At 41.1% G+C, this 13,993-nt stretch overlaps 1 protein-coding gene and 13 non-coding genes across 17 annotated transcripts in view; 1 reads left to right on the top strand and 13 right to left on the bottom strand.

Annotated features, from left to right (window-relative positions):
* cfap54 (cilia and flagella associated 54) overlaps positions 1–13,799 on the top strand; it is a 74,610-nt gene extending 60,811 nt beyond the window's left edge. For all 4 annotated transcript variants that reach the window (XM_030438171.1, XM_030438170.1, XM_030438169.1 and 1 more), the window contains 3 exons: positions 12,633–12,779; positions 12,903–13,017; positions 13,417–13,799. In XM_030438171.1, the coding sequence (XP_030294031.1) occupies positions 12,633–12,779; positions 12,903–13,017; positions 13,417–13,604 (450 nt within the window). In that variant the 3' untranslated portion in view covers positions 13,605–13,799. The remainder of the gene's footprint in view (positions 1–12,632; positions 12,780–12,902; positions 13,018–13,416) is intronic.
* On the bottom strand, positions 5,685–5,756 carry trnah-gug (transfer RNA histidin (anticodon GUG)). Its single transcript has one exon. It is a non-coding gene; the product is annotated as a tRNA-His (tRNA).
* trnar-acg (transfer RNA arginine (anticodon ACG)) lies at positions 6,120–6,192 on the bottom strand. The gene has a single exon. It is a non-coding gene; the product is annotated as a tRNA-Arg (tRNA).
* trnah-gug (transfer RNA histidin (anticodon GUG)) lies at positions 6,624–6,695 on the bottom strand. The gene has a single exon. It is a non-coding gene; the product is annotated as a tRNA-His (tRNA).
* trnar-acg (transfer RNA arginine (anticodon ACG)) lies at positions 7,059–7,131 on the bottom strand. Its single transcript has one exon. It is a non-coding gene; the product is annotated as a tRNA-Arg (tRNA).
* Positions 7,563–7,634, bottom strand: trnah-gug (transfer RNA histidin (anticodon GUG)). The gene has a single exon. It is a non-coding gene; the product is annotated as a tRNA-His (tRNA).
* On the bottom strand, positions 7,988–8,060 carry trnar-acg (transfer RNA arginine (anticodon ACG)). Its single transcript has one exon. It is a non-coding gene; the product is annotated as a tRNA-Arg (tRNA).
* Positions 8,492–8,563, bottom strand: trnah-gug (transfer RNA histidin (anticodon GUG)). Its single transcript has one exon. It is a non-coding gene; the product is annotated as a tRNA-His (tRNA).
* Positions 8,928–9,000, bottom strand: trnar-acg (transfer RNA arginine (anticodon ACG)). The gene has a single exon. It is a non-coding gene; the product is annotated as a tRNA-Arg (tRNA).
* Positions 9,432–9,503, bottom strand: trnah-gug (transfer RNA histidin (anticodon GUG)). The gene has a single exon. It is a non-coding gene; the product is annotated as a tRNA-His (tRNA).
* Positions 9,867–9,939, bottom strand: trnar-acg (transfer RNA arginine (anticodon ACG)). The gene has a single exon. It is a non-coding gene; the product is annotated as a tRNA-Arg (tRNA).
* On the bottom strand, positions 10,371–10,442 carry trnah-gug (transfer RNA histidin (anticodon GUG)). The gene has a single exon. It is a non-coding gene; the product is annotated as a tRNA-His (tRNA).
* Positions 10,796–10,868, bottom strand: trnar-acg (transfer RNA arginine (anticodon ACG)). The gene has a single exon. It is a non-coding gene; the product is annotated as a tRNA-Arg (tRNA).
* Positions 11,300–11,371, bottom strand: trnah-gug (transfer RNA histidin (anticodon GUG)). The gene has a single exon. It is a non-coding gene; the product is annotated as a tRNA-His (tRNA).
* Positions 13,800–13,993: the final 194 nt, after the last annotated feature.

The following is a 13,993-nucleotide window of genomic DNA, read 5'->3' as shown; positions in this document are numbered from 1 at the left end:
CAAACATCAGCTCTAGCCATGATTTGATCATTCACTACACCATCACTGACATTGTTCTCGCCCTTACTTACATCAATGATGGTTTTATTGATTATCAACACCCCTACTGACACGGTACCTTTAATTTCCAGTGTATGGAGTAAACCAAGGTGGTTTAATCTGTGGTGACACTGGTGGGAATAAAAGGTTCAAAGTGGTGCAGTTTGTAACACTATCTGAGTTGTATAAATCTAGCATGCAACGAAAACCTTTCGGATCATTATCTGAATTAAGGGGAAAAGGCACTGTGCCTAACCCCGACCTGGCTGCACAGGCTAGACAGCTTGAGGGGGAAAACTTGCTGTTTCGGGCTGTGTAAACATTCATTGTAACCATACATTTGAATCTGTGAATCCCATTTCTAGGGCATACGTTTCCTTTATATTTTTGACATCTATGTATTTTACAGGATTAGTTTTCATCAAAATATGTGTGGTTGGTGTAGCCATTACAGATGTTGTCTGATTACTCAAGTTTGGGGACAATTTTATATGAAATATCCCAACTGGGTTTGTTCCACTTACCCATGCTCCCAACACATATGTTCTGTTATCAGTGTGCTTGGGAGTCTTGAGTGTTATTATTACAGGATTGCAGTGGTTTATTTTCCAAGTGTCTGGCATCATCTTGATACTTGTCAATCGTTTTTTTAATTCACGTCTCAGATTGTATCCCCAATCCTGTGTTCCTGTATTGGCAATTACCCAATTCCACTTCTCACATCCACACCCATACCTGTTAACAGTTTTACCCCACACACTCCTATACGCAGTGCATGCAACTGTGGTGACACAGATATATTTCTCTGACCCCAGCCAGTCAGAGTGTTGTCCTGAGCAAGGGAAAATCTGACATGCGCCAATCTGAGCAATGCAGTTTATCCCTCCAGTACATTGTATTATTACTGCACCTCTCCTAGTGTCCCATCTGGATTGTGTTCCTATAGCTCCTTCCCTCATTTTATCATGTACCTTGCCTTGTGTCTCTAAATTTGAGATAAGGAATGCAATTGTGGTCACACATAAAACAGTTATTACACATAGTTTTAATTCCGGCATGGTGAATGCTTCTACTTATCTGACAGTAGTATTTGTACTCTTTTGCAGTGCGTGAGATGGATCCACGTCTGTCTTTCAGCTATGCAGACTGCTGTAGGTGTAGACAGCAGTAATTGCTAGGGCCCTTCCCAGCATGGGGCTGACCAATTCTTTTGTCTCAGGACTTTGATGAACACCCAATCTCCTGGGTTTATTGGCCCTCCTGTTGGTGCTGGACCTATTGGAGGAGATACTGTAGACGTAGCACTCTTGTTCTTCACCATTTTGACATTATAGTTTACAATTGTTTCAGTCAATCTAGTATCATCTCCCTTCATATCTATTAGCAGTACCGTGAATGGCCTTCCATATAATATTTCAAATGGGTAAGCTGCTTCTGGGAATTTACCTGGTTTTGGACGTGGTCTACCTTGAGCATTATGTGTAGAACATATCAATCATGAAGCACAAAAATTTTTTTTTTAGTAGTTTTGAAATCCATATGTAGTAAATATGTTCTCTTATTGTGGATACCATCCCTCCTGTTGAGACATGGATATTCCCATGACTCAATACTGCAGCAAATCTAAATAAACTCTTTGGTAATAGAGGTTTATCGCCTAAGCTCTTCCAAATTCCTGCTTCTGTCTTTGTGGCTCCTTTAGTTCGCCACATGTTTTTCTCAGTCTCAGGTGAGCTATTTTGCATGTCCCTTAAAATATCATGATCTATATGTGTAGGCATAACCTCGGTGGTATAAATATCATCTACTTTTTCCAAAGAATCAGCCGCTCGTTTTGCTTCTCCGTCTGCTTTTTTGATTCCCTATTGAAATAGAAATCTTTCCTTGAAGTGTGTGCAGCACACTTGCATATTGCAACTTTTCTCGGCAGTTGAATGGCATCCAATAGCTGCAAAATGAGATCTTTATTCTTTCCTATTTTGCACACCTCCATAAGTGCAACAAGTTCTGCTGTTTATGCAGAGAAATGTGACGATAAGGAACTTGACTTGGAAACTTTGTTGGATGTTACTACGACATATCCAATGACATTTGTTCCATCCGGATTCTTCTTACATGAGCCATCTACAAACATCACAATATCAGCAGTATTAAGTGGTACATCGGTGAGATCTGGTCTTGGTAGTACTTCAACACTAGTGTCTCCTACACAATCATGTGCTATTCCATCTGTTTCATTTGGCAACAGAGATGATGGGTTTAATGTAGTGCATCTCTCCATAGTGAGATGTGGCTGTGACAATAAAAACTATCTTGTTTTGCATTTGAAGAACAAGCATGTGAAAACATAAGTGTCAATGGATGAAATAACGCTATAGAAGCAGAACTCTGCACACTGAGTGCAGCTGCCTGTACTGCCTGCAAACAAGGTGGCATAGCTTTTGTGATGTTATCTATTTTAGATGAATAATATGCAATAGGTCTCTGTTTTCCACCAAATGGTTGTGTTAGAACACTAGTCATAAAACCATTTCTTGCATCGCATGTCTGAACAAACGGCTTTGTGTAATCAGGGAAAGCTAATACTGAAGAGCTCACTAGAACTATTTTGAGTCAAGTCACAAAGGCATCATCTGTTTCTTGAGTCCATGTTATTTTATCATGAGCCACCACAGGTTGATCATATATAGCAGTTTGGAGCAGTTGTGCTTTTTTCAGCATATTTAGCAATCCACTCTCTGCAAAAATTAGTTATGCCAAAGAAAGACATCATTTATCTTTTGGTAGTAGGTTTTGGTGCTTACTTAATAATACTTGAGCGCTATCTAGCAAACATACTTCTTCTTCCTCATCTTCTGTGTCTTGGTGTGTGTCTGTGTGTGTCAGTGCATGACCTGATTTATTGGATAGTCATGCCGATGAATCATCAACTCGTCTGGGTCTCCCTCCTCCTCCTCTTTCCTGCCAGCCTCCTTGACCTCTGCCCTTTGGAGCTCTACATTCTCAAGCCCAATGTCCAAATTTGCCACAATTGTAGCAGCTCTCATCTTCTCCAACTCTCCCCATCCTCCTCCTCTGCTTCTCCCTCTCCAGCCTCCACAGTTGACATTGCCTCGGAAATACACATCAGTAAATGCATTAGCATAATTTTCATCATCATCATCATCATCCATGACAAATACTTCACTTGCCTTTTGTTCCACCTTTCTTGGCCTTCTTTTCTTTCAGTACATTCTCTGCATGTACTGCATGGTCGGTCGTAGCTTGTATACCAGCTGTTCCAACACCAACCGGGTGCTTCCTTACAAACTGTGAGATCTCTGGCTTCAATCCATTCAGGAATGCATTTTTTTTTTAGCTGCATATTGTACTGACCATTGTCAGCATTATCCTGTTGCATACCGCTGTTTGCTACACTTTCATCAGTCTCTCTAGGTAAATCAATACACTTTCATCTGCATTCTTTACACACTGTGCTATTTTGCAATAATCTGCTCTTCCCTGAAAATGAATTATTATTCTTTGAATCAAAACATCAACTTGGACAGTCCATTGAGCGTCCCCATGTAGCATGGTGACATTGTTGTGGAATGGGTCCCATGTTACCTTAATCAAACACCAATTTTGCTTTACAATGCACCCTAATATACTTTCTACCTCCAGCATTTCTATCAGCGGATACATTTCTTCTTCTTCTATATTAAAATTCACTGACTTCTTTGGCAGAGAGATTATAGGCATGACAGAAGGTTTAAAAAAATTCATACCACTTACCAGTCCTTGTTTTTTTTTGGACTTCCTATGGCTCTTTCTGTCGGTACAGGAGTGGAGAGAGTAGGTGCAGAGAGAGAAGGAGGGTGAGGGTGTGGAGCGGAGCAGAGGCCTGTTCAGGAGGCTGCAGTAGTTGAGGGTCGACGTACGTGGAGGATCAGGATAGGGACCCAGAGGCACATAATCATCATTCTCCTGTTTATCTCGGTTGGAGTACAAAACAGGATAAAGTTTATTACTTCCTGAATCTTTTTCCTTTTTCTCTTTTTCTTCCTGTCTTTTCCTTTCTTCAACCTCTCTTCTCAATTTCTACTTTACGTTGTCTCACTTCCTTTTCTTTCTGCTTCTGCATTCCTCTCTTTCTTGCTTCTGCCTAATCCAACCATGCCTTTGCCTGTATATAACCTTCTTTTTTCTTTCTCATCTTACTTCCCTTTGACTTTGCCTCTCTCTTTTCTACCAATTCTTTGCATTCTTCTGCCTGCAACTTTCCTCCAAACCCCTACTTCTTTTTTACATAATCCTGTGCCTCCACAAAACTCTAGACAAGTTTAAGAGCAGCTTAATGTATAATATTTTCAAATGTGTATTGTACTGTTTTTTTTTATATCAATATTTGCCCTTAACTCTTGTTTTTTATTTTTATATTCTTATTATACTGTACCGCTGCTACGATTACCTAATTTCCCCTCGGGATCTATACAGTTATCTATCAATCGGTCTAACAATCTGTCTATCTATCTATCTATCGATCGATCTATTTTACATCTCCTTTATATTGAACCTCGTCAGGTTCACAACAACATTTATAACAACTACTACAATTTCCCATTTTGATCCTTTCTTTTTATTTATCTCAATTTTATTCGTATTTCTATTTGAGCACTCTTCTTTTTCTTTTTTTTTTACATTTTATTTTATTTTACCGGTTTTTCCATTTCTTTTCCTTATGAGTCCCTGACTCTTTCCTATGGGTCCCTGACCCGACGTCCTTTTGGTTTCTCAGCCCTGAGGGATTAGTTTAAGCCTTGTCCTTCCAAAGACAGATATTTTAGGGTTCCTGCCCTAAATCTAAGAGAGACCTGCTCCCCCAAGTCCCTGACTTGCTTTTTTCTTTATTTCCTTTAGGTCCCTGACCTATTCTAAGAGATCCCTGATCTCCCAAGTCCCTGACTTGCTTTACTTATTAGTAATGGTTATTTCTTACCCTTTTGATGATTTGAGTCCCTCACTCAATGTTTGCCTGGCTGGTCCGTCTCCCCTCTTTGGTTAGACCCGTCACTGTCCCTCTCTCCAGGCGACCTGGCCTCCCTGGCCAAACGAAGCTTTAAGAGCCCCGCGGTGGAGGACTTTTCAGGAGTTTTTACCTCCGCCTTGCAAGGTCTTCAGGTCCGCTGATGTGGAGAGAGCGACAGATATTGGGGTCCCTGTTCAGGCGCCAAATGTTTTGTTAAAATAATTCTGCGTTAATTTAGAACTGGAGGAAGGAGATCGGAGTCAGCTCAAGATTCAAACAAAGTTTTAATCTTGTACAAGAGGAGCATTCACAGAGCAACACGCAGGTCTGTTACAAAGTGAAGACTCAATATCTGAAGAGAAAAGCATGGTATATATCCCTCTTTGTGGGTGTGTTTTCACTCAATTAGTTCCTAATTTATGACCTGCACTTAAAGGAATACTCCACAGAGAAGGAAGTGATAAGGAAGAGTTAAGCTTCAGTGGTCACTCAATACCAGACATAGGTAATAAAATGTCCTAAAACAAGATCACAGGTTACAGGTCATTTTAAACAGTTACATTGAACATTCCTATGTAGGACTTCAGTTTACATCTCTCATTGAAGTACAAAATTTCTATCACACTCTTGCACGTGCTACCGTGACCCGGATTAGAACCGGGGTTGCTGCGGCCACAACGCAGAGTACTAACCACTATACGATCACGGCCTCTTTCTCTGCCAGCATCCTCTTGTTTTACTGTGTCCCTGCTGTGAAATGGTATGTTTTGAATTTTGAATATCTTAACTGATGTGTCAGAGAAGACAATGAAGGTCATCAGAGGGCTCATTGAGTGCCGCTCTGCATATTCTTCAGCTTGAAATGTAGCTTTTCAAAGGTAATTATGGAGTAATAGGATTCCTTGCTGGCTGTCAACGATGGATTTGGACGCCTTCTACTAGTTGTTGAATTGCCAATTTGGTATTATTTGGTGTTTTTCAGTTGTAAAGGTCCTTCGTTGCACAGTATGTAGAGTGGCAGCATTGACATGAGGACCAAGTGCTTCACGCTAAAGGGTACCAAAGGGTACATCGAGCTAGCCAGGAGTCGAACCTAGAATCTTCTGATCCGTAGTCAGACGCGTTATCCATTGCCCCACTAGCCCTACGTTCACCCGTTACTATCGCCTCGAAAATCAGGAAACTCCATTCACGGTATTCTGACATTTGACCTTATGTCAAATCAATTTCTTCATAGGTTACTTCATCATTGTCTTTGCACCTTCTTTCTCATGCCTTACTCTATTGCAGGTAGACATTTGGTTACATTTCACTGCAGCAATGTGGAAAAATTCACCACAAAATCACCTCCAAAATGAATGAACTCTACTTTCAGTATACTGACCTGTGACCTTATTTCAAAAGAATTCCTTCATAGGTTAGTTGATTGTGTTTACATCTTCTTCCTGATGCCTTACTCTATCAAGCGATTACAATATGCAGTTTTGCAGAGTAAATTTATGGAGAGCCGTCAAGTTACAAAATGTCCACCTTAAAGCGCAGGCAAAGACACCAGGGAGGTTTCTCTTGCACGTGCTGCCGTGACCCGGATTCGAACCGGGGTTGCTGCGGCCACAACGCAGAGTACTAACCACTATACGATCACGGCCTCTTTCTCTGTCAGCATCCTCTTGTTTTACTGTATCCCTGCTGTGAAATGGTATGTTTTGAATTTTGAATATCTTAACTGATGTGTCAGAGTAGACAATGAAGGTCATCAGAGGGCTCATTGAGTGCCGCTCTGCATATTCTTCAGCTTGAAATGTAGCTTTTCAAAGGTAATTATGGAGTAATAGGATTCCTTGCTGGCTGTCACCGATGGATTTGGACGCCTTCTACTAGTTGTTGAATTGCCAATTTGGTATTATTTGGTGTTTTTCAGTTGTAAAGGTCCTTCGTTGCACAGTATGTAGAGTGGCAGCATTGACACGAGGACCAAGTGCTTCACGCTAAAGGGTACCAAAGGGTACATCGAGCTAGCCAGGAGTCGAACCTAGAATCTTCTGATCCGTAGTCAGACGCGTTATCCATTGCCCCACTAGCCCTACCTTCACCCGATACTATCGCCTCGAAAATCAGGAAACTCCATTCACGGTATTCTGACATTTGACCTTATGTCAAATCAATTTCTTCATAGGTTACTTCATCATTGTCTTTGCACCTTCTTTCTCATGCCTTACTCTATTGCAGGTAGACATTTGGTTACATTTCACTGCAGCAATGTGGAAAAATTCACCACAAAATCACCTCCAAAATGAATGAACTCTACTTTCAGTATACTGACCTGTGACCTTATTTCAAAAGAATTCCTTCATAGGTTAGTTGATTGTGTTTACATCTTCTTCCTGATGCCTTACTCTATCAAGCGATTACAATATGCAGTTTTGCAGAGTAAATTTATGGAGAGCCGTCAAGTTACAAAATGTCCACCTTAAAGCGCAGGCAAAGACACCAGGGAGGTTTCTCTTGCACGTGCTGCCGTGACCCGGATTCGAACCGGGGTTGCTGCGGCCACAACGCAGAGTACTAACCACTATACGATCACGGCCTCTTTCTCTGCCAGCATCCTCTTGTTTTACTGTGTCCCTGCTGTGAAATGGTATGTTTTGAATTTTGAATATCTTAACTGATGTGTCAGAGAAGACAATGAAGGTCATCAGAGGGCTCATTGAGTGCCGCTCTGCATATTCTTCAGCTTGAAATGTAGCTTTTCAAAGGTAATTATGGAGTAATAGGATTCCTTGCTGGCTGTCACCGATGGATTTGGACGCCTTCTACTAGTTGTTGAATTGCCAATTTGGTATTATTTGGTGTTTTTCAGTTGTAAAGGTCCTTCGTTGCACAGTATGTAGAGTGGCAGCATTGACACAAGGACCAAGTGCTTCACGCTAAAGGGTACGTCGAGCTAGCCAGGAGTCGAACCTAGAATCTTCTGATCCGTAGTCAGACGCTTTATCCATTGCGCCACTAGCCCTACGTTCTCCCGTTACTATCGCCTCGAAAATCAGGAAATTCCATTCACGGTATTCTGACATTTGACCTCATGTCAAATCAATTTCTTCATAGGTTACTTCATCATTGTCTTTGCACCTTCTTTCTCATGCCTTACTCTATCGCAGGTAGACATTTGGTTACATTTCACTGCAGCAATGTGGAAAAATTCACCACAAAATCACCTCCAAAATGAATGAACTCTACTTTCAGTATACTGACCTGTGACCTTATTTCAAAAGAATTCCTTCATAGGTTAGTTGATTGTGTTTACATCTTCTTCCTGATGCCTTACTCTATCAAGCGATTAGAATATGCAGTTTTGCAGAGTAAATTTATGGAGAGCCGTCAAGTTACAAAATGTCTACCTTAAAGTGCAGGCAAAGACACCAGGGAGGTTTCTCTTGCACGTGCTGCCGTGACCCGGATTCGAACCCGGTTTGCTGCGGCCACAACGCAGAGTACTAACCACTATACGATCACGGCCCTTTTTCTCTGCCAGCATCCTCTTGTTTTACTGTGTCCCTGCTGTGAAATGGTATGTTTTGAATTTTGAATATCTTAACTGATGTGTCAGAGAAGACAATGAAGGTCATCAGAGGGCTCATTGAGTGCCGCTCTGCATATTCTTCAGCTTGAAATGTAGCTTTTCAAAGGTAATTATGGAGTAATAGGATTCCTTGCTGGCTGTCACCGATGGATTTGGACACCTTCTACTAGTTGTTGAATTGCCAATTTGGTATTATTTGGTGTTTTTCAGTTGTAAAGGTCCTTCGTTGCACAGTATGTAGAGTGGCAGCATTGACACGAGGACCAAGTGCTTCACGCTAAAGGGTACCAAAGGGTACATCGAGCTAGCCAGGAGTCGAACCTAGAATCTTCTGATCCGTAGTCAGACGCGTTATCCATTGCGCCACTAGCCCTACGTTCACCTGTTACTATCGCCTCGAAAATCAGGAAACTCCATTCACGGTATTCTGACATTTGACCTTATGTCAAATCAATTTCTTCATAGGTTACTTCATCATTGTCTTTGCACCTTCTTTCTCATGCCTTACTCTATTGCAGGTAGACATTTGGTTACATTTCACTGCAGCAATGTGGAAAAATTCACCACAAAATCACCTCCAAAATGAATGAACTCTACTTTCAGTATACTGACCTGTGACCTTATTTCAAAAGAATTCCTTCATAGGTTAGTTGATTGTGTTTACATCTTCTTCCTGATGCCTTACTCTATCAAGCGATTAGAATATGCAGTTTTGCAGAGTAAATTTATGGAGAGCCGTCAAGTTACAAAATGTCTACCTTAAAGCGCAGGCAAAGACACCAGGGAGGTTTCTCTTGCACGTGCTGCCGTGACCCGGATTCGAACCGGGGTTGCTGCGGCCACAACGCAGAGTACTAACCACTATACGATCACGGCCTCTTTCTCCGCCAGCATCCTCTTGTTTTACTGTGTCCCTGCTGTGAAATGGTATGTTTTGAATTTTGAATATCTTAACTGATGTGTCAGAGTAGACAATGAAGGTCATCAGAGGGCTCATTGAGTGCCGCTCTGCATATTCTTCAGCTTGAAATGTAGCTTTTCAAAGGTAATTATGGAGTAATAGGATTCCTTGCTGGCTGTCACCGATGGATTTGGACGTCTTCGACTAGTTGTTGAATTGCCAATTTGGTATTATTTGGTGTTTTTCAGTTGTAAAGGTCCTTCGTTGCACAGTATGTAGAGTGGCAGCATTGACACGAGGACCAAGTGCTTCACGCTAAAGGGTACCAAAGGGTACATCGAGCTAGCCAGGAGTCGAACCTAGAATCTTCTGATCCGTAGTCAGACGCTTTATCCATTGCGCCACTAGCCCTACGTTTACCCCTTACTATCGCCTCGAAAATCAGGAAACTCCATTCACGGTATTCTGACATTTGACCTTATGTCAAATCAATTTCTTCATAGGTTACTTCATCATTGTCTTTGCACCTTCTTTCTCATGCCTTACTCTATCGCAGGTAGACATTTGGTTACATTTCACTGCAGCAATGTGGAAAAATTCACCACAAAATCACCTCCAAAATGAATGAACTCTACTTTCAGTATACTGACCTGTGACCTTATTTCAAAAGAATTCCTTCATAGGTTAGTTGATTGTGTTTACATCTTCTTCCTGATGCCTTACTCTATTAAGCGATTAGAATATGCAGTTTTGCAGAGTAAATTTATGGAGAGCCGTCAAGTTACAAAATGTCTACCTTAAAGTGCAGGCAAAGACACCAGGGAGGTTTCTCTTGCACGTGCTGCCGTGACCCGGATTCGAACCGGGGTTGCTGCGGCCACAACGCAGAGTACTAACCACTATACGATCACGGCCTCTTTCTCCGCCAGTATCCTCTTGTTTTACTGTGTCCCTGCTGTGAAATGGTATGTTTTGAATTTTGAATATCTTAACTGATGTGTCAGAGAAGACAATGAAGGTCATCAGAGGGCTCATTGAGTGCCGCTCTGCATATTCTTCAGCTTGAAATGTAGCTTTTCAAAGGTAATTATGGAGTAATAGGATTCCTTGCTGGCTGTCAACGATGGATTTGGACGCCTTCTACTAGTTGTTGAATTGCCAATTTGGTATTATTTGGTGTTTTTCAGTTGTAAAGGTCCTTCGTTGCACAGTATGTAGAGTGGCAGCATTGACACAAGGACCAAGTGCTTCACGCTAAAGGGTGCGTCGAGCTAGCCAGGAGTCGAACCTAGAATCTTCTGATCCGTAGTCAGACGCGTTATCCATTGCGCCACTAGCCCTACGTTCACCCGTTACTATCGCCTCGAAAATCAGGAAACTCCATTCACGGTATTCTGACATTTGACCTTATGTCAAATCAATTTCTTCATAGGTTACTTCATCATTGTCTTTGCACCTTCTTTCTCATGCCTTACTCTATCGCAGGTAGACATTTGGTTACATTTCACTGCAGCAATGTGGAAAAATTCACCACAAAATCACCTCCAAAATGAATGAACTCTACTTTCAGTATACTGACCTGTGACCTTATTTCAAAAGAATTCCTTCATAGGTTAGTTGATTGTGTTTACATCTTCTTCCTGATGCCTTACTCTATCAAGCGATTAGAATATGCAGTTTTGCAGAGTAAATTTATGGAGAGCCGTCAAGTTACAAAATGTCTACCTTAAAGCGCAGGCAAAGACACCAGGGAGGTTTCTCTTGCACGTGCTGCCGTGACCCGGATTCGAACCGGGGTTGCTGCGGCCACAACGCAGAGTACTAACCACTATACGATCACGGCCTCTTTCTCTGCCAGCATCCTCTTGTTTTACTGTGTCCCTGCTGTGAAATGGTATGTTTTGAATTTTGAATATCTTAACTGATGTGTCAGAGTAGACAATGAAGGTCATCAGAGGGCTCATTGAGTGCCGCTCTGCATATTCTTCAGCTTGAAATGTAGCTTTTCAAAGGTAATTATGGAGTAATAGGATTCCTTGCTGGCTGTCACCGATGGATTTGGACGTCTTCGACTAGTTGTTGAATTGCCAATTTGGTATTATTTGGTGTTTTTCAGTTGTAAAGGTCCTTCGTTGCACAGTATGTAGAGTGGCAGCATTGACATGAGGACCAAGTGCTTCACGCTAAAGGGTACCAAAGGGTACATCGAGCTAGCCAGGAGTCGAACCTAGAATCTTGTGATCCGTAGTCAGACGCGTTATCCATTGCGCCACTAGCCGTACGTTCTCCCGTTACTATCGCCTCGAAAATCAGGAAACTCCATTCACGGTATTCTGACATTTGACCTTATGTCAAATCAATTTCTTCATAGGTTACTTCATCATTGTCTTTGCACCTTCTTTCTCATGCCTTTCTCTATTGCAGGTAGACATTTGGTTAAATTTCACTGCAGCAATGTGGAAAAATTCACCACAAAATCACCTCCAAAATGAATGAACTCTACTTTCAGTATACTGACCTGTGACCTTATTTCAAAAGAATTCCTTCATAGGTTAGTTCATTGTGTTTAGTCAGAGAAGACAATGAATGTTATCAGAGGGCTCATGGAGTGCCGCTCTGCATATTCTTCAGCTGGAAATGTAGCTTTTAGGCAGGAGTTGAACCTTGAATGTTCTGATCAATCTAAGCCATTTCTTTTTCATTCATGCTCCCTATATACAGTGACCTCTGTAAACAGCCTGGTTCTCATAGGATTTCATGCAACTCCGCGTTTATTTATCAATTATCAATTATCCCACACTTTATCTCTGTTTGTTTATATTGGATATATTATCGTCACTTTTATTTATTGTTGATTGTCTTTAATGTATGCACCTCATTCACCAAGAGAAATTCATTGTTGGTGTAAAATCCTTCTTCGTAATAAATCTGTTTCTGATTCTGATCCTAATTCTGATCTTGCCATGGTGATTTTATAGCAGTGGGGACATTTTCACTTTTTTAAACATCACTCATCTTTGCTGATTTGTTAAAATGAATGGATGTGTTACATTTCCAAGTAATGACAGGGATTTTCTGTGCTCTTTGCATATGCTTTTCAATAGGACGCGATCAGCTTGCTCACGGGACAGACATGCATGCCATCATCGTCCAGTTTGACTCTGGCTCGGGCCGCTTTGCTCCTCAGTGACCTAAGAGGGGTACAGTGCATCACTCTTCTAAAACTGACACAGAGTCTACTGAAACAGCAGGTACACAAACACACAAACATACATACCAACTTCCAAATACAGCATACATACCACCAGTCAGTATTCAAAAAGTACGCAAAACTCAGAACATACATTTATTTGCTCTGTCTACATTTCTTTCAGCTGTGTGTTTTCAGTCAGAGAGTGGTTGATGGAAAAATATGTCTCTCTCCTCCCGAGTCCAGCAACATCTACCTCCCTCATCTCAACTTACTGGAACAGGTCACTATGAAAATGGGTAAATAAAGCACTTGACATTTTCTTCCATTTTTGAAACAAGAGAATCTGCAGTAGCAGCTCTTGGAGGCTGCACATATACTAGTATTAGTAGGCTAATATATTCACAGTTATAATGTTAAGATGTTTTCATGCTAAGCCAGTCATTTAACCTGTCAAATTTTGTCAGCGCCAAAAGGTGACATCTTGTGATTGCTTGTTTTGTCCGATGTCCAAACCCAATAATCCATCATACTATTTGGCTCTTTTGATTAATAACCTGTAAAGCAATGAATCAATCATTATAATTGTTGAGTAATGTTTCTGTTAATTGACTATTCACTAGCTTTTTGTCAGTAAAGATGGTTATCAGCTATTACTGTATAACTTTACATTAATCTATCTTGCACTTTTTCTGCAGGTCACATCCTGTCTTCCAGCAACATGGAAATGCCAGTCTCTGCTCAGTCATCACAACCCACTTCCAGGCTGTGCTTGCACTTGTCCACCCAGCTTGAGAGAGACTCTCAAGCACCAGTTCCCTCTCTGAGCGACCCAAGCACCTCCAGTCCTCCAAGCCCCCAATGCTCAGCCAGAGAGCCAGAATAGAATGACACTTATAGTGTCTTGTGTTAGCTATCAAAAGAGCTAAATCTCAAGATATTTGCAGGGCAAACTCCTTAATGTGTTGAAATGGCATGGCTTTGTCAGATGTTTAGTGATGAATATGCTGAATGCAGTCATACAATATTCATGGTGATCATAATATGATGAAATAAAACTTAAAAATAAAATTACATACAATATGGTCTCTCTTTATCTAATGTGTACATGTATCACTCATACATAAGAAATAAGATACTTACGTTTTCATTATATTCATGTTTGGTAGCTGTTAGACATTAGCAGCAAAAGAACAAGATAAAAAAAAATAGCAAAACAAGAACAAGTTTAAAACAAGAAGAATATACAAATAAACAATGCAAACAAACATTCAC

The sequence above is a fragment of the Sparus aurata genome, chromosome 13 (assembly GCF_900880675.1).
Source record: "Sparus aurata chromosome 13, fSpaAur1.1, whole genome shotgun sequence".
In the NCBI taxonomy this organism is placed as follows: Eukaryota; Metazoa; Chordata; class Actinopteri; order Spariformes; family Sparidae; genus Sparus; species Sparus aurata.
Note: the sequence above shows the minus strand (reverse complement) of the source record. Positions and strands in the feature narration are given on the sequence as shown.